We start from the raw sequence: 17494 nt of genomic DNA, 5'->3' as shown, positions 1-17494 counted from the left end.
CGGTTGAGAGTGTTTAATCCCCCCTCCCGATTACATATTGCGTGTGGGTATTTATTCCCCTAGTGTAGCCCTTATTGGCTGCAACCTCGCTAAGCCCGCCTTGGAGATCCTTCTGCCTGTTGAATCCTTCGAGCGAGAGAATGCCAGCGCGAGCAAGAGAGCAAACAATGAATTGATCGCGTCCTTGAAAGGTTTAATTGACCACCTGAGTCCTCCTGCTACTTGAAAACTATTCCGCCACTTCTGTTGCAATAGCTCCAAGCACTTGGCAGCAAAAATGTCGGCGGCGCAGGATGTCGGACATCCACAACCCAGTTCTTCCAGTCTAGACTCTCAGAACGGCCACCAAGGCGATGTCGGCAATTCGTATCAATATTCTGAGCTGCTCAGCTCTGGAAATATTCGGTTGCTTCGTCTGCTGCCTCATGGTGATAGATATGCCCCGCTTCAGTGTCAGCTGTTTGACTACCCCATGCAGGAGCTGGAGGATGGGCCGCACATGTATGAAGCCTTGTCATATGTCTGGGGAAGCTCGGAGAAGCCTTACACAATCTACATCAACGAAAACAGTATGGATATTACTGCAAATCTTCATGAAGTGCTAGTACGCCTTCGAGATCGAATGATTGAGCGAGTGTTATGGATAGACGCCATCTGTATTGACCAAAGCAACACTGCAGAGCGCGGAAATCAAATCCGGCATATGGCAGAGATATATTGCAAGGCAAATCGTGTGATTGTATGGCTTGGGGAAAGCACAGATGACAGCGACCAAGTTCTCAAGAGCATACGAACGGCTGCGGATGAAGAAGTCCCCAGGTCTTCCGAGAGCAAGGTTGATGGGCAGGCTATTTTAACCATGCTGAAGCGACCCTGGTTTCGGCGCATATGGGTAAGGTGAGCCTATTTTGGAAATTGATAGAATGCATACTGATACATGGAATAGGTGCTTCAAGAAATTGCCGCCGCTCAGAACATCATCATTATGTGTGGATCTACAAGGATTGATGGATATGCTTTTTGTCTAGGGCTACCATCGCTTCTCTCTTACGCAGATATCCCAGACCATATACGCTCAGTAACATATCTTATGAGAGGCTCCATATTCCGGCCGAAATACAGCCTTAATATGTCGGGCGATGTATCATTAGATATCCGCCCTCTCGGCGAGCTCATAGACATGTACCACGCTCACGAAGCTACTGAGCGCCACGACAAGATTTTCGCTTTGCTGGGTATGAGTTCAGACAACCCGACTACCGGTGGACTGGTACCCAACTACACAATTTCCTGGGACGAGCTCATGGCGCAAGCTGTCAGGTTTATACTTGGGGAAAATGTGCTCATCAGGACTTGGGCACATTTGCAAGCAGCAGTTATATCTGCCAAAGGCTATGTAATTGGCAGTGTGACTTCAGTGCGATCAACCGAGGGCACTTACCGCAACGACAGGCAAATCTTGAACATTAAGACAAAGGATAATACCAGTCTCTCGTGGACAGTGCAAGCTACAGCAAAACCAATTCAAGTTGGTGATATTTGCTGCCACCTATCTGGCGCTGCAAAACCAATGATTATTAGATCATGTACAGACTACTTTTCGGTAATCATGACTGGCTTCATGCCTCCAAATTATGAAGCGCAAAGTAAGAGCTTTGATCAATCACAAGAGCCAACAAACACGTCCCAACACGAATTTCTTCTCATATGGGATTGGGATACTTCCTCTGAAAAGACGTCGGATGGAAAATATGATACATGGTTGAGCAGCCGAGTTCCCGGTGACCAACCAGAAGAGTCAGAATGTCAGCCTGACGAGCAAACACGATTATGGAATGCAGTCATGATTATGAGCGATGCAGGAAGCAACAAAAGTCTTGTCATCGATACGCTTCAAGAAATGAAAGAAACTTATACAAAAGCGTTTGGAGAAGCAGATGCACGTACACTAGCCTGTATAAGCAAACTCTCCCTGGCATATGGGAGAGCTGGGCATATCTGGGAAGCGGAAATTGAGTTTTGGTGTATGATTTGGGCCAAGATGGACTTGCAGGATGGATACCAAAATGTCATCCGAGATTTGAGCAGCTTTGGAGCAATGTGGAAGGGTCATGGCCAATCTTACAGAGCCACGAATCTGGAGAAGACAGCCGACCTGCTAATATCGCTGGGTAGTTTTCCACTCACAGCGGAGGAAGTGATCGAAGCAATAAGGGCCATTTATCCGGAATTAGCCATATCTCTCGTGAGACGAAGACTCAGACACAACCGAAGAGTTAGACAGACGGTTACGGAGGCTGAGGAGAGAGCCAGAGATATGCTAAAAGTCAATCAACATTTCGCCCGGAAAAGTCTGGATACGGAAAATATTGAGGGATTACTTATGGAAGCTATAGAACAAGGGAACGTTGAAGCGACATTCCTCTTGCTTTGTCAAAAAGAAGTTGAGGTAGCAGAAGACATGGTTATAAAGGCGATAAAGAAGTACGACGATTCAACAGCCTGGTGCTTGCTCGGAAGAGAAAAAGGCAGCATTCAGATCACAGAAAGAGTCGTCATTGCCGCAGCAATAAAGAGCAGCGAGTCGGTACTACAGTATCTACTCGAGAGACACAGAGACAAGGTTCTCATCACAGAAGAAGTGGTTATTGCGGCAGTGCAGAACAAAGAACGCTCGGTATTAAACTATCTGCTCGAGAGGTGGGGTAGCGAGATCCTGATTACACAAAAGGTGGCCATTGCAGCAGCGAAAAACGGATATTTTCCCGCGCTGAAAATCCTACTTCATGAGAAGGGGAGCGAGATTGAAGTCACAGAAGACGTGGTCCTGGCTGCGGCATATAATATGGAGAAGACGGTACTGCATATGTTGCTGCAGGAGAGAGGAGACGAGATCCAGATTACGACAGCGGCAATTCAAGCTGCGAGAAGAAATGGGAATACTTTGGCGTTGCAGTACTTGCTAAATAAGAAGAGGGAAGAGAGGGAACGCAGTCTCAAAGATAGTAGCGGGTAGAGTTACTAATATCCATGATGGCGAATATATTGGCAGATAATACATGTGGTTCTATGAGACTGGTAAACAACTGATACCAACACTATTTCTCCCCTTGATCTGGTTGAAGAAGCAGGAAAGAGGTAAAAAAAAAGTATCGAGAAATAAAAATACATACAACACCAGGAGTTCGCTGGTCGTCACCGACCCGGCTACTATTCCGGCGCTCATCTGGTTATCAATCGGAGATCGGACGGGATCCAGATTTTTCAGGTGGCTGTGGTCGTATGTGAGAGCAGGAGGCGCAGGGTGATACTAAAAGGGTAGATGGTTGAGATATCATTGAACAAGAGCAAAGCGAGACATGTCACCGGTTACGAGACGAGGTATCATATGAGTAATAAAGGCTAAGGAGGCAAATTTACTTGAATAAATAATATGTTTTGAGCAGTATTAGTGCTTGCGTTGATGGAGTTTGTTGAATAAGTCTCGACGACGGTCAAAGAAGAGGCGGTTGAAGGCCGTATGTCAGCTAACAAATGGGCAGACTTTTGACTTGACCGGCGCATTCAATTTCTCCCTTTTGCCACGTCATCTGCTGTTGGATGCCTCGATAGTTTATTCTCTACTTTTCTACGGCACATACTGCTCTTCTTTTCACAACGAACCATTCTCCGCATGATATGGAGATTCTTTTCTTAACAATCATTACGAGGCGCCATCGCCAATGTTCCAGCATCTCCACATTTGCGGACAAGCTTTACACGTCATTGGCCAGCTCGCATTCTCAGCGCTTCCATTGGCCGGACACTTGAAGTGGATCCGCCCCTGTCTCAACTGGGTTACGGAATAGGAAATCGAGGCCTCGATGCAGGCGCTGGCGGAGCGCCCATAGCGGATTTAAAGCATCATGAGGCCGAAAGAGAGAGACAAGACGGACTTTAGAAACAAATGGGTGATGATGTTTACGAGTAAAGATTCAACGATATTGTGGGAGACGAAAGATATAAGAAGGGGGGAGTCGACGTGTTGAGATGTGTATCCGATCTTCATTCAAACCAGTTCTAAAGACCCTCATCAGAGTCAACACTAAGCCGGATTCATACTATCCTCTAAATTACATATATACACTTATACACATATTCTCATCATGTCTCGCTACGCTGCTGCTCACGCCTGGAACAACCTCGCCGGTCCTGGTGACGCCCGCCCTACCGCCGAACAGGTCATCAAGGACGCCGGCAAGCAAGATCTCAAGGGACAAGTCATCATCATCACCGGTGTATCTACCGGTATTGGAGCTTCTAGCGCCAGAGCGCTCGCCGCTACTGGCGCAACACTTTACTTGGCAGGCCGAAGCATTCCCAAGGCCAAGGCGGCGCTCCCAACCATTGCCGACTTGCCCAACGTTCACTTTCTTGAGCTTGACTTGGCATCAAACGCCAGCATCAAGGCCTTTGCTGCCGAATTCTTGAAGCAATCCGGCGGCAAGCTCAATGTCTTTCTAAGCAATGCCGGCGGCACCATTGCCGATCGTCAAGTCACCGTCGACGGCATCGAGAAGCAGTTTGCCATCAACCACCTCGGCGCTTTCCTCCTCTTCTCTCTCCTCAAAGACGCTCTGCTCGCCAGCGCCTCAGCATCTAACCCCAGCCGTGTGGTGCTCGTCGTCAGCTACGGACACCGCCTGGGCAGCATGAATTGGGACGACTTGTACTTTGAGAAGAACGAATATACTCCCATCGCTGCTTATTCCCAAGCGAAGCTTGCGGGCATCTACACAGCCACTGAAATCAACCGTCGCTACAGTGCTCAGAACCTGTTGGCATGGAGTGTCCACCCTGGTGCCATTCTTGAGTCTGCATTCCTCGACAACAGTGGTTGGGCTAAAGAGGACCTTGACGCTCTGTTGGAGCATTGGCCAAAGACTATTTCCAAGACTAACGAGCAGGGCGCTGCGACACAGGTGTGGGCGGCTGTCAGTGATGATGTCCTGGCTCCTGATGCCAGGGGGAAGTACTTGGAGGACTGTTCGGTTGCGGTGCACATGAAGGATTCGGACAAGGGAGAGTGGAAGGGCTATGTTGATCAGACTTATAACGAGGCTGATGAGAAGAGGATTTGGGAAATCAGCGAGAAGTTGCTCGGGATCAAGGTCTAATTAGCAGGCCGAATCGTAGAAGAAAGTATAGCATTAGATGATGAATATATATAGCAAATGTTCTACCGTCATTATATCCAAGCTTTCCCCGCGCCAGAACATGTCAAGTTGATAAAAGTCGTTACTCGTTAAAAATCTCTAGGCCTCTTTTCATGTGGCTTCCAATAGCTTCTTCGATCCTCCGTGATTTCATTAAATGGCACACAGCCTGGGTTATAGTAATCTTCGCTATTGCCAAAGGGCCACATCGGAGTCATGAGAACTTCATTTTCGGCGCATAGCTGCGGCTTTTTCCATGTAGTCCAAGCAAGTTCATCCATGAGATTGCGCACAATAGCCCGGCTTTGGTTGACTGCCTTATCCATCTCATCGTTATTCACGTTTTTGTTGATGAAATATGCATTAGATGACGTATCTGGCGCAGCTTGGAGGAGGAGTGATCGCATGAGAAAAAGGTCGTTGCAAATGTGCTGCATAACAGCCGAAAGGGCAGTGTGGATCAAGTCATCTTGCAGAGTCCAGTTCTGCCGGGATAGCTGTGTGAATTTGAGATAATGTGTAGAACAACGATCGATAGCCTCAGCTGTCTTGTTTTTGCCGTCATCTGCTGTTAATGTCACATCGTCAGGCAGACTAGGGGCTTCGTAGTATGAGAGCACAGCGCGTTCTAGTTCTCCAATGAATACATCTGTTGATACATTAGTCGAGGCCATCGCGGCCAGCCGCTTGGAGAATCGAGTGACAATCATGTCCACAACGCCTTGCCAGTTGACATTAAACCGCCTTGGTTCTGCAAAGTCTTTCCGTAGATAGGCGCCAATGTCCAATCGATGTTCTAATGTCGCGGCTTTCAACCGTATAAGATCAGGTCGCTCAGGATCAGTATTGGAGATGTTGATGGGAAAGAAGAATCCCGATACCATGGACGAAAAATCCACCTTGACTCGATCACCACCGAGCCCGTCATAACGCTCGGCGACTGCGCGAGTCCACAGATACGTGTTGATGAAGTCTTCATCCTTCAATCTATCCTCTGGAATGAAACCCCGTACTGAAGACTCGTGATGCAGAAAATCGGATTTGAAATCGCACCAGATGACCTCGTAGCCAATCTCCATGCGCATGATGCCCGCCCATCCCCATTTGGTGATCATATCGCACATGGCCGTTGCGCGCTTCATCTCGCCCTGGATATTGTACCACTCCCAGCTGCTATTTGGGAAAAGGACGTAGTCCTGCGAATCAAGTGTCCCTATGGGGCTTTTTGCCGCCCCTGAGCCATCTACATAGAGCAACTGGACATCGTGTGTCGTCTGGTACGTCTGCAGATAGCCCCTGACTCTTCCTTCGGGGTCACGGGCAGGACCGTCATCCGTTTCTAGCTGGCCAAGAGGTTTCTGCGGAGGAGATGGCGGAGGCTGCTCCCCATAATCAGGAGTCTTGGGCGGGATTGGCGGGTGCCGAACCACTCGCACAAAGTTTTCTGCGTGTTCAACCTCGAATGCCAGCCACTCGAGGCCTTTGGGGGGATCCTTGGAGTAGCCCCCATGATATAGCAGGGTGCCAGCAGAAAGCGTCACAGGCATGAAGCCGAAGCCATTATGATTCAGCGAGGATCCCCACTGGCGGCCAGCGGAATGGATGGCGTTGAAGATGTGGTTGGCGTTGGCCTTTGCGCTGTCATGATTTGGGCGGATGGGCTCCGCCGAGGCCTTGGCCGCCACAGCAGAGATGGCCAGCAACGTGAGGCTTTTCATGATGGCCAGCGCTGTTGCTCACGACATTTGGGTAACAAACGACTCATCTCAGGAGAAGCATTTTCTAGTTTGACATGTGCTGAGGTGACGCGTTCTCTAGGCCGATTCCCCGCTGGCTGCTGACACCAGCGATTAGCTCATGCACCCTTGTTGGAGGATGGCCGAGCGATTATCTGTGGCGAATCACAGCAGAGGTTTAGTTCTATTGCGGTAGATTTTACTGGTGGTGGACTCTGCGATGCAGGAGAGCTCGCATGGGTGCTGCGAACTGTTCTTTGGTGCATTAGTAGAAAGAAGTCAACACCACACATATTGTCCATGCACGGCCTCAAACAGTCTATTCAAGACGTGCATACGATTACATTGATTCATGGATTGGAATGGTGCATGTAGTAATTGAATGTAGCACCCGATTTCAACACTTTCATTGATTGTTGCTCCTTACATGTAGTCTGCGATAAACTGTTAATGGCGCTTTCATCTCAAGCTCGGCACATGACTAGGCTCTCCGACCGCCAGCCGTGATTGATAGCCGCATCGACAGAATAACAGTATAACACGAAACACTCAATTTACTGCTATTTGTACAGGTACATGTATCTCGTATTCTCAAGGCTCTCATGCGCGTGTAGGTACATATGCAAGCTTCCACCGACCGCCTTTCCGCTGCCACCAAGGCCCGTCGACTTGATTCACTCAGCCCATAGTATGGATTGTATCGTCCTAATAATTTCACCTCCATCAACATGTATAAAGATGAGAGCTGGCAACTGTACGCATGTGACTTCACTTTGTCCCGGGTTGACATTTATTCCGTCCTTTGCAAGCAACTGACGGACAGCTGCCAAGGACCTGCTCCTTCCTCCAGCGCGTTGCCCAGCCAAATTGAGCCAAACAGATGCCTGAGATTTGTCCTCTTCATCTTACCCTTTTACCCTCTTCTCTCTCTTTCTTCTACGATACTACTTGAGGCTCTTCATGCCCAGCATCTCTCCGTGGTGTTGCGCGTCTCTCTCTTCTGTGGACCACTTACATTCGGCCCTGTTGCTTCAATCGTTTTCTTCTTATATCTTGTTGGTTCTTCTTGTACCTCTCTCCTGTCCTTGATCTCATTTCTGTTGACATTGGCCGCCACCATTTATCACGGCCAGGTTCGAGTCTCTGTCTTTTGAGTGCATCTCCATCTGCCAACCATCTACTGCATGGATTCGGTCCAGGGCGGGAACTTCCAGGTCGTTTCTGGCACTTTCAAAGCCCCTTTAACTCTCAAGGCTCTTTCAGACCTTTTTGACCAGGAAATGGACAACGCAGCACTCGAGGCCGGCCGCCTCTCTCCCGTCGTCAAACGCCAGGAAAACGACTGTCTCGTCACGATGGAGGGTTTGAATCCCGAACGGGCGAGACGGCTGCTGGCACCACGCTCTCCGTCCATGTCACCCAACAACGTCTCTGTCGGGCCGCGAAAGACAGGCAGCAACAACATCGCACTGGGCAGGCCTGGCGCTCAAAAATCCACAGGCATCAAGAAAGAGTGCTCTCCATCTCGGCCGCCGCTTATGCGCATCCCGAAGCCTGCTTCACCAGTGGTTGCGGGAGCCAAGAGGCCTCGTGATCATCTGGATGAGCCCCAAGAGCCGCATCTGCGGCGGCAGTGGCCCCCGAATTCCCCCGTCTTCCTGTCTCGTAAGTAGATGCTCACTATAGCCAGCATACCGATCTGATACTCAACTGCATTTCAGCTCCGCCACCGAACCCCCACATCGTCTACCTGGAATCTCTCCTTCAGCCTCACTGCCTTTTGTTGACTCTGAGGTCGAGGCTTGGCGATGGAAGCCAGGCCCTCTCGACCCAATATCGCTCAGTCACAAAGGCAGGGCTTCTTCTAGGAGAGGCAATCCAAAGCCAGCTAGACCTCCCCATATTGCGACTTCCGGCTCCAGCCAAGGTCATTGGAGGGCTGGAGGGGACCATCGAAGGGGAGTTCCTAGAGGATATTTGGTACAACCTCACTCCTCAAGCAAAGTATTCCTATGCGCGCCAGTTGCGCCATGTTCTCAACAGCATGCGCCTAAACATGGCGCAAACTCGCAGCACAGCTACTCCACAAGCCAAAGGAAATATGCTGGGATCTGCTTTTGCAGGTCCTTTTTCCCTAATGCTGGATCAGCACGCCCACCAAACATACTGGGCCGTTCATCCAAAGCCCACCTGTGAAGAGTTTGTCGCTTTTTTGACATGGTCATTTGTTGCATCTGTTCCAGCGAGCGTCGCTGCTGCTGTCGCATCCCAATTCCGGTCAGATCACGCGGTGCGCTTCACTCATGGTGAGCTCAGCCCAAAAAATATTGTTGTGCGAAACAGCAAGATTGTGTGCATTCTGGGCTGGGACAGGGGAGGCTGGTATCCAGAGTGGTGGGAGTACGTCAAGTTTTTTGAAGCTCGTACGGGCCCTGAAAATCAAGACTGGTACGACTACGCGACTCACATTTTCGTGGACACTTTTCAAACTGAGCTGGCGGCATACCAGGGTATCGCGAGATGCCAAAGCTCTTGAGAGCTTGGGATCTGGGAGGTCGCACACTGCAGCCCTTTTTTTGCGTCTTCCTTCTCTTGAGCATCTTGTGTTGTTTTTGCTTCATAGTTTATGTAAATTAGTGCGTGATTGTATCGTGCGCAGGATGACAGGGAAGCGGCGACAAGCCTGTATCAAATGTTGTGGTGTCAAATGTAATGTATCCATGCAATAGAAATTAGTCTTGCTACCATGTGCGACCTGACCACGGTTAGTCTTTTGTTCAATATCAGCTTCACTCGCCATGTATATCCGTCGTGAAGTAAGTTTCGTATCTGTGGACTTTGGACCACGCCAATGATATGTTTATCCTAGTATTAAATACCAATACGCTTCAAGCAATCATCAGGGCTGGAGCAGAAGATGCTACGAATGCTGCTTTATTTCACGTCTTGGTTTTAGCTATACTTGTATACACACAATTTATTTCTCGAATCGCTTGGCAACAGTTCCCCAGTTGATGACATCCCAAATAGCGCTAAAGTACTCAGCCTTGCGGTTCTGGTACTGCAGGTAGTAGGCGTGCTCCCAGGCGTCGATTCCCAGAAGAGGCTCCAGGTTGCCGGTGACGGGGTCCTGGTTGGCGCGAGTGACAAGGCCGAGGTTTCCGGACGACTTGTCCTTGACGAGCCAGGCCCAGCCAGAGCCCTGGATGCCGGCGAGGGCGGTGTTGGTCTGCTTCTTGAAGTTGTCAAAGGAGCCAAAGTCTTGCTTGATGGCAGTCTTTGAGCGCATTACGTTAGCCGAGAGTTTCACTGAGAATTGAAAAGAATGATGGGACAGGGGTATATTGTATTGCATCGTATCGTACCAAAAGCTGGCCCTCGGGCTCACCACCGCCGCCCTTGCCGTTGGGCGCGAGGTTCTCCCAGAAGAGCGAGTGGTTGACGTGGCCACCGCCGTGGAAGTTGAGCAGCGGCGCCTGGGCAGCGGCAGCCTTGGAGTCGCCCTTGGCCTGAGCATCGCCGAGGGCCTCGACGGCGGCGTTGAAGCCGTTGACGTATGTCTGGTGGTGCTTGGAGTGGTGGAGCTCCATGATCTGGCCGGAGATGGAGGGCTCGAGCGCGCCGTAGTCGTCTGCAATTTGGGCAGGTTTCCGTGATTAGCACAGCACAGCTCTGCTCTGTTCTCGGAGCGGTATAGAGTCGATTGTTTGTTTCGAGGACTTACAAGGCAGGTCGGGGAGAGTCGCCTTGCCGCGGGTGAAGCTCGTGGTGGCCATGGCGGCGAGAGGCTTTGCGGCGCGGGCGCGGAGACCGGCGCGCAGGAGGGGCGTCGTGCGGAGGAGCGAGGAGGACATTGCGGCTGTGGTTTGTGAAGCTATTCGCAGGTGAGCTTTTGCTGTTCTGTTCGCGGCAATTGGGGAGCAGATGAGGGGCTCGGCTTGTGCAAGGAGCTTGGAGGGGAGCTCTAGAAGCGCGATTGGGAAGCTGGAGAAGAGGGCAGGAATCTCTATTCTGAGCTGAAGAGCGGCAGAATAAAGAAGCGCCAGGCTGGACTTGCGAAATCACCGAAAGGGCGCTTACCAATGGTTCGTTGTTTTTGTTCTGCGTGTGCAGATGATGTCAACGCGAAGAACTGGCCGATGGAGCTCGGATTTTCGAGCTTGAGCCGGAGCTCTAGCGGAGCTGGACTGAGCGCATCGTTTCGTCACTGTAGTGGACCAGCTGTCGGGAGGTAGCGGGTACCTTGTAGTGGAGGGCCGGCGCTGGTATTTGGTGCTGTAGGCGATGTAGTCGGTACGACAGATCTGATGCATTGATGCACCAGTCATGATGCTCTTATTACCCAGCGCGATGCAAGATGCAGAATAGCTGCTGTCTACCGACTCATTGAAAGAATTATAGCCTTTTTTTTTTTGCGCTGAAAGCAGATTAAATGAGCAGCATCAACGAAGCAAATCTACCGCCTATAGTTATCCATAGGACCCCCTCCAGCTGATTGAAAGTGACGGCTATACTTGTGATATTCACAGCCGGAAATGGGTTTAAAAGGATACAAGTGCAGCAAATTGCTCAAATGAAATATCTCAGTCAAAGGACACGAATCTCCATGTGTCTGGTAAACGCAGCCTGTGAGATCTCGAGTCTATTGGCATATCTATCAAGTACCGCCATCTTCAGTGCATACGCATATGCTATATTGCATAATGTAAAAAGAACAGGGCAGCAACAAAAGTCCGGGTGATCAGATCCTATTTTGAATCACATGACTTGATGCCATCAGAATATTATCCCCATCGCAGCCAGTTCCAAGGGATGGCAGCTTATTCTATGTATTTCCATTTTAGATACTACCTAGGTACTAGTAGTAGTTTTCCCTTTTGAGCAATGACCGCGGCAAGAATACATCAATGTAAGCTTACACAAGGGGCGGTTACGAAAATGTTTTACGTGAAGCTACAAGGAGTTTGGATAGGTATGTATCTTTCAACAAGGAGACTTTACCCCTGGATTGCAAACTGTCACCTGCGTCTTCGGAGGACGGTACTTCTTTTAACCAATTGGCTTACACACTACTAGCAAAGAGTAAATAGCAGAATAGAAGCTAAATTTCATTCAAATACATGTACATCTAAAGAGCTTATACTATATTCTAAAAGAGAAAGAGAGAAGATCTATCTTTTGCTAATTTTGTCTACATCGGGCGGCTATCTTGCCATCTTCTAAAACAGTCTTCTAAAAGATCTATGAGCATTTAAAAAAGGAAAATGAACGTGTTTTTAGTACTCTCAGAGCTTAGAAGCTTGCTCTTTCAAAAAAGACGCCGTAACTTCCTTTGCGATGAGATCCATGCTCTGAATAACCTCAAAGAGCTGCTCTCTGCTCAGCTCGGGAGATATCGTGCACATTCGAAGATTCACCTCTTTGCGGAGTCTCGTCGTTGTAAGCCCCGCGACGTTGCGTTCCATCGCTAGTCGAGAAATAGTGGCATTGATATCATCACAGCACTTCTCAAGATCTAGGCTGGGGTCGAGGTTCTCCAGCTTAGGAACATATCGAAAATTGAACATTCCTAATGAGGCTTTGGAGAGGATGTCCCAATTTTCAAGCTCTCGGAAAGTCTGCTCTCCGAACTCGGCAAGATAGATGCCATGATCAATCATCTCCCCCATCTTATCGAGACCCAGTATTTGGAGGGTGAACCAGAGCTTCAAGCCTCGGGCAGAGCGAGACATTTCGATACCGCGATTCCAAAAGTTCACCATGTCGGTATTCACCTCTTCTGTGTCTCGAATATACGACGCATCTGTGTTGAAACTGTGGACCAGGTGGCGCTTATCTCGGACAAGTATCAGGCCGCAGTCGTAGATTTGGAAAAGCCATTTATGGGGATCCCAAGACAGGCTGTTTGCTCTATTGATACCACTGGCAATGTGCTTATGGTCTTTGGAGAGAATTACAGATGCTCCGTAGGCACCATCGACGTGCAGCCAGAGATTCTCCTGTTCGGCTATATCTGCCAGCGCATTCAAGTCGTCTACGCCCCCGGTGTTGGTGAATCCGCAACTTCCAGCAATTAGGAACGGCACCAGCCCGTTCTTCCTGTCAATTGCAATTTGCCGGCGCAGACTCGCAGGGTCTATGTGGAAATCATCAGAGTCGGATTCCACGCGATGGATCTGGCTTCGGAGGAAGCCGGCCACCGTTAGGCCTTTAGTCACGGAAACATGAGTCTCCTTTGAAGCGTAGATGACTGCTTTTGGCCTGTCCTCGTACTTTAACATGGCATCTCGCGCAGTTACGACGCCAGTCAAGTTGGCCATTGTGCCTCCAGACACAAAGACGCCACCAGCCGAGGGTGGAAAGCCTGCTTGCTCGGCCATCCACTTTATGAGGGTATCCTCTACAGTGCTGGGGCCAGAACCTTGATACCAGCTGCCAGTACCGACGTTGAACATGGATGTTATGAGGTTTCCGAAATAGGAGTTTTGGTCTGTAGGAGATGGAATGAGGCCGAAGAACTTAGGGTGCTCCATTGACACTCGGTGAGACATAATCTTGACCATTTCGCCAATGACTTGATCCAGGGGCGCGCCCTCTGCACGTGGTATTGTGACATTTCTCATCCGTGCCATCTCTTCCTTAGTTGCAATGTCGACGATTTGCGGCGACAGAGCTGCATTCTGTGCGAGCGAGAACTGATGAAGGAGATTCTCAATCAGCTGCACATGGTCTTCTTTCTGTGGCGTAACACTATCATCTTGATAGACATTGAGAGCAGCCATTGTAAAGGCGCAGTATACGATGGAGAAGACTGAGAAGAAGCAAAGGAGATGTCTCTGTTATAGATGAGAGAGTTTGTATGCCATTTCATCGCAGGCTAAGCTATATATATATATATGTTTTCGATTTTCAGATTATTGAAGGATCTAGGCCACCTTCCTTCAAACTAGGGAAGGATCAAAAATATTCGCCTCGTATTGTCCTACGTTACTTGCAAGACAGAACCCTGTTGGTGTCTGTCAGCTCAGTTTATGCAAAAACGGTATGATTATTCGCCATTCACGACTCATGGTTTGCAGACATTTCATTTATAATATTATTGATCAATCGATTACGTATGCTTATCATATTGTCGTCTGACATAACGAGAGTGTTGGTACTCAGAAATAAGTAAAAAGGATGCCTTTACTGCCTCTCTTTGGTATAAAAAGCGAATCCCGAGATATATACGCATATAGCAATATTGCGTACGGAGCAGATCCCGGTGTTTGCGATTGGCATCTGCAAGGGTAGGGAACCCTAGTCCACTTCTACACTTGCCGAGGCTGACAGGCCGCGGTGGATGTCGCAATGTGTAGGATCTGGAAGCATCATCCGGCATTAGGAGCTTATTTGATCGCCTATCCCTAGAATATCCGTTGGTTCACTGAGAAAAACATCTCGGGAATAGTCTTGGGAATAGCCTACGATATTTTGCAGCCAATGTAATTCCGAACAATTGCAGGCAAGGAAAAACCTTGCGCTGTATAGATCAGCCTTTCGGCCGTTACCGCATTTTGCCTATTCGCATCTTACTTTATGTAATAATTATGACTTGAGGAGATTTTGGCTACTAGATTTATGCATAGCATAAACAATGAATAGATTTGTTTTGTTCATACCTAGGTACGTTAGGTAATCGTCATAGCAACGATTACTGTATCACGTACGCGTACGCCCCAACGCCCTTCGTATGTACGCCTATCATTTGGAAGATAAAGAACTTAATGAAATCGACATCGCTGAACAAACATTATGGCCAGATCTCAAATGTCAGTATAACGGCCCCTTGACGGTTGAAGCTAGCAGCTTCAGAAATGATTAACAGCTTCAGTCACTTTGGAAGAAAAAAAATATGTATATAGTAATTTTCAGCTATTCAATAAAAAGACACGATGCATGTAGGGCATTATATCCTCCTGGAGCACAACAGACGTAATCCCCGCTCGCACGATGCAATCATATCACTACATGTGGCTGTATACAGCCAGTTGTGCGCAGTACTCAGTAGATGAGGATTTGAGCACAGCTTATTGAACGACTATAAAACTTCGTACTGAGTTAATAACGCCGATAGTTAAAGCCGCCAGTACTGGTTATTGCGCCATACGGAACCCCCATATTCAGTTTCCGAGCCATTTGTACCAGCTCTAGGTACAATGCCCCTGGTCGCCAGTTGAAAGCCACGCCGCCAGCAAGTGTATCGCAAGTGAGAATACAGACGCTTCCTATGCGACGTCTTTCAGCGCGATATAAATGATTAATCTTCGCTTGTCAATATTCGGCAAGAATGAGCGAAACACTCTATTGGCATTAGACTTAGATTGCCAGCTACTGTCTTGTATACCTATGGTCCTGAAGTGATTGCCAGCTTATATATCAAGAGCAAGGATATGAAGCGGGCCTTGGGACGGGGAATAGGGCGGATAAATGGAATTTCCACGTATCTTGCCATCTATTACTAACCATAAAAACGTGTGTGATAAGGTGATAGGTGACAACGGCACTTTCCTCTTTCAAAGCCCACTCTCCCCGCTTCATACTTGGTGATTCGAGCACCTGGACTTGCGACATTTTAGGACTCATGGCGGACTCCGGATTGCCGCGGTTCACGGTAATCATCGTCGGCGGCAGTCTTGTCGGCCTGACGACAGCGTTGGCACTGGAAAAAGCTGGCATCGACTATGTCCTGTTAGAGAAGGGAGAGATTGCGCCCCATCTGGGTGCTTCCATATCCACGTACCCACATACTCAGAGAGTGATGGAACAACTTGGTGTATGGCCCGAGATCAAAGGCACTGCAGCGCCGCTCGGCATGCGGGAGCACTATGATAGTAAGGGCAAGTTGTTTGAGCACTCTGCAATCCTGCATGAAATTTCGAAGCTGTGAGTATGGATGTTGCCTTCCCCATGTGTTTGTGGAGAATGTATACCGCAGTTATTGACACATTCTGATAGGACCTCTCAACGATGGACTATCTTGGTAGAACGAAGATTTATGCTCAACTGTATCTACAACCAGATTGGGGACAAATCTCGTGTTCACACCCAAACCTGCGTGGCTACATTCACCGAGACAGAAGACGGCGTTGAGGTAGTCACAGACAAAGGTGAAACCTTCAGAGGAGACCTTCTCCTTGGTGCCGATGGCATCCATAGCACAATACGGAAGCTTATGGCAGATAAGATCGCCATTACCAATCCCGCCTCATCAAAAGAATTGCAAACTGGTTTCACAAGCACCTACAATTGTGTTTTTGGAACGTCGAAAAATGCTAGAGTATCTGATGGCACGCAATTCATGCCAACTGGGGGCGTGCAAAACGTATATTACCCTGGTTTCTCTGGAATCGTCGCGATAGGCACCCCTGGCCTTGCCTTTTGGTTTTTACTCGTCAAGGGCGATAAGGAAACAAGAATGCCCGAGATACCCAAGTTCACGGAAGAAGATCTTGAGGCTACCATTGCCAAATACGGAGACTATACAATGGGCCCAGGCTACACGTTCAAAGATTTATGGGATAGTAGAGTCAAAGCGAATATGCTAGCCCTCGAAGATGGAGTTTTGAGGTCGAAGTGGAACACAGGTGGTCGAGTGGCTCTCATGGGCGATTCAGTACATAAATCGACCATCAACGCTGGTCTCGGCGGCAATTTGGCTGTCGAGGGCATTGTTCATCTTGTAAACGAACTGGTGCCCTTGGTGCGACAATGCGAAGCGAGCGGAAGAAAGCCAACAAAAAGCGAGATCACAACTGCTTTGGATACCTACGAAGAGAAGCAGCGGCCACATGCAAAGAAGATTGTCGTCATGTCCAGATATCTTACTCGCTACGAGTCAATGGAAACATGGTGGCTGAGGCTCTTGCGTCGAGTCTCTCCATGGATCAGCGACAAGACAAAAACTAAAGTATTTGTTGATTATATGAATGAGGCGCCATGGATCAGCTTTCTGCCAAGCCCAGACGAGAAGCAGGAGTTGAGTTGAAGGGTAAAGCTGCACGGCAAGCTATGGATATTGAGTCTGGAGAAGCATTGGAAATGGAGTATGATCTTGATAGTACATGAAAACAATATAAAACGCAAATTTTTGGGAGATTCGCATCTTAATTCCGCCATTACCAATATCAAGTTAGCGTTATGGAGCACGAGCAGTAACTCAGCTCGCCCTAATAAAGACCAGGGAGCCAGAATCCGAATTTGGCAGTTTAGCCTCAGTCGTCAACCAGCTAACCATGTCGCACATCTTCCTTTACTTTATATGAGAGTAATCAATTTTCAATAGCAAGAAAATGCATATATTTATACCCTTAGTATTAGTATTCTGATCATTCGGATGGCATAGGTTTCTAAACATTGAATCGACTGAAATTTCTAAATCCTCATTGTAGCTAACAGTGGGGTTTGGGTACCGTGCTGAGCGACTAATACACGCATCTGGATATCTCGTCTTATTTGTGGCAATGTTCTCCTAGAAAGCTTCTCACCTCATTTCCACGTGCTTTGCTAGTTAGTACACACAAT

At 48.5% G+C, this 17494-nt stretch overlaps 7 protein-coding genes across 7 annotated transcripts; 4 read left to right on the top strand and 3 right to left on the bottom strand.

Annotated features, from left to right (window-relative positions):
• Positions 1–2: 2 nt before the first annotated feature.
• TrAtP1_010218 (uncharacterized protein) lies at positions 3–3439 on the top strand. The gene is made up of 2 exons (XM_014089865.2): positions 3–892; positions 947–3439. The coding sequence occupies exons 1-2, from the start codon at positions 278–280 to the stop codon at positions 3014–3016; spliced, it is 2685 nt and encodes an 894-aa protein (XP_013945340.1). The 5' UTR covers positions 3–277; the 3' UTR covers positions 3017–3439.
• Positions 3440–4145: 706 nt separating this feature from the next.
• TrAtP1_010217 (uncharacterized protein) lies at positions 4146–5156 on the top strand (the record flags this gene model as incomplete). The annotated part of the gene is made up of 1 exon (XM_014089866.1): positions 4146–5156. One exon carries the CDS (start codon positions 4146–4148, stop codon positions 5154–5156), a length of 1011 nt encoding a protein of 336 aa, XP_013945341.1.
• Positions 5157–5186: 30 nt separating this feature from the next.
• On the bottom strand, positions 5187–6992 carry TrAtP1_010216 (uncharacterized protein). Its single transcript, XM_014089867.2, has one exon. It carries the CDS (start codon positions 6911–6913, stop codon positions 5285–5287), a length of 1629 nt encoding a protein of 542 aa, XP_013945342.1. The 5' UTR covers positions 6914–6992; the 3' UTR covers positions 5187–5284.
• A 1123-nt stretch (positions 6993–8115) lies between these two features.
• Positions 8116–9598, top strand: TrAtP1_010215 (uncharacterized protein; the record flags this gene model as incomplete). Its single annotated transcript, XM_014089599.2, has 2 exons — positions 8116–8596; positions 8653–9598. The coding sequence occupies 2 exons, from the start codon at positions 8116–8118 to the stop codon at positions 9465–9467; spliced, it is 1296 nt and encodes a 431-aa protein (XP_013945074.2). The 3' UTR covers positions 9468–9598.
• Positions 9599–9762: 164 nt separating this feature from the next.
• On the bottom strand, positions 9763–11015 carry TrAtP1_010214 (uncharacterized protein). The gene is made up of 3 exons (XM_066114606.1): positions 10656–11015; positions 10297–10562; positions 9763–10208 (listed from the first exon to the last, which is right to left on the bottom strand). Exons 1-3 carry the CDS (start codon positions 10783–10785, stop codon positions 9909–9911), a joined length of 696 nt encoding a protein of 231 aa, XP_065970702.1. The 5' UTR covers positions 10786–11015; the 3' UTR covers positions 9763–9908.
• Positions 11016–12057: 1042 nt separating this feature from the next.
• Positions 12058–13828, bottom strand: TrAtP1_010213 (uncharacterized protein). The gene has a single exon (XM_014089523.2). It carries the CDS (start codon positions 13711–13713, stop codon positions 12217–12219), a length of 1497 nt encoding a protein of 498 aa, XP_013944998.1. The 5' UTR covers positions 13714–13828; the 3' UTR covers positions 12058–12216.
• Positions 13829–15402: 1574 nt separating this feature from the next.
• TrAtP1_010212 (uncharacterized protein) lies at positions 15403–17205 on the top strand. The gene is made up of 2 exons (XM_014089869.2): positions 15403–15856; positions 15929–17205. Exons 1-2 carry the CDS (start codon positions 15555–15557, stop codon positions 16956–16958), a joined length of 1332 nt encoding a protein of 443 aa, XP_013945344.1. The 5' UTR covers positions 15403–15554; the 3' UTR covers positions 16959–17205.
• Positions 17206–17494: the final 289 nt, after the last annotated feature.

Source organism: Trichoderma atroviride, chromosome 5 (assembly GCF_020647795.1).
Source record: "Trichoderma atroviride chromosome 5, complete sequence".
Lineage (NCBI taxonomy): Eukaryota > Fungi > Ascomycota > Sordariomycetes > Hypocreales > Hypocreaceae > Trichoderma > Trichoderma atroviride.
The sequence above is the reverse complement of the archived record's forward strand: the minus strand, read 5'-3'. Positions and strand labels throughout refer to the sequence as shown.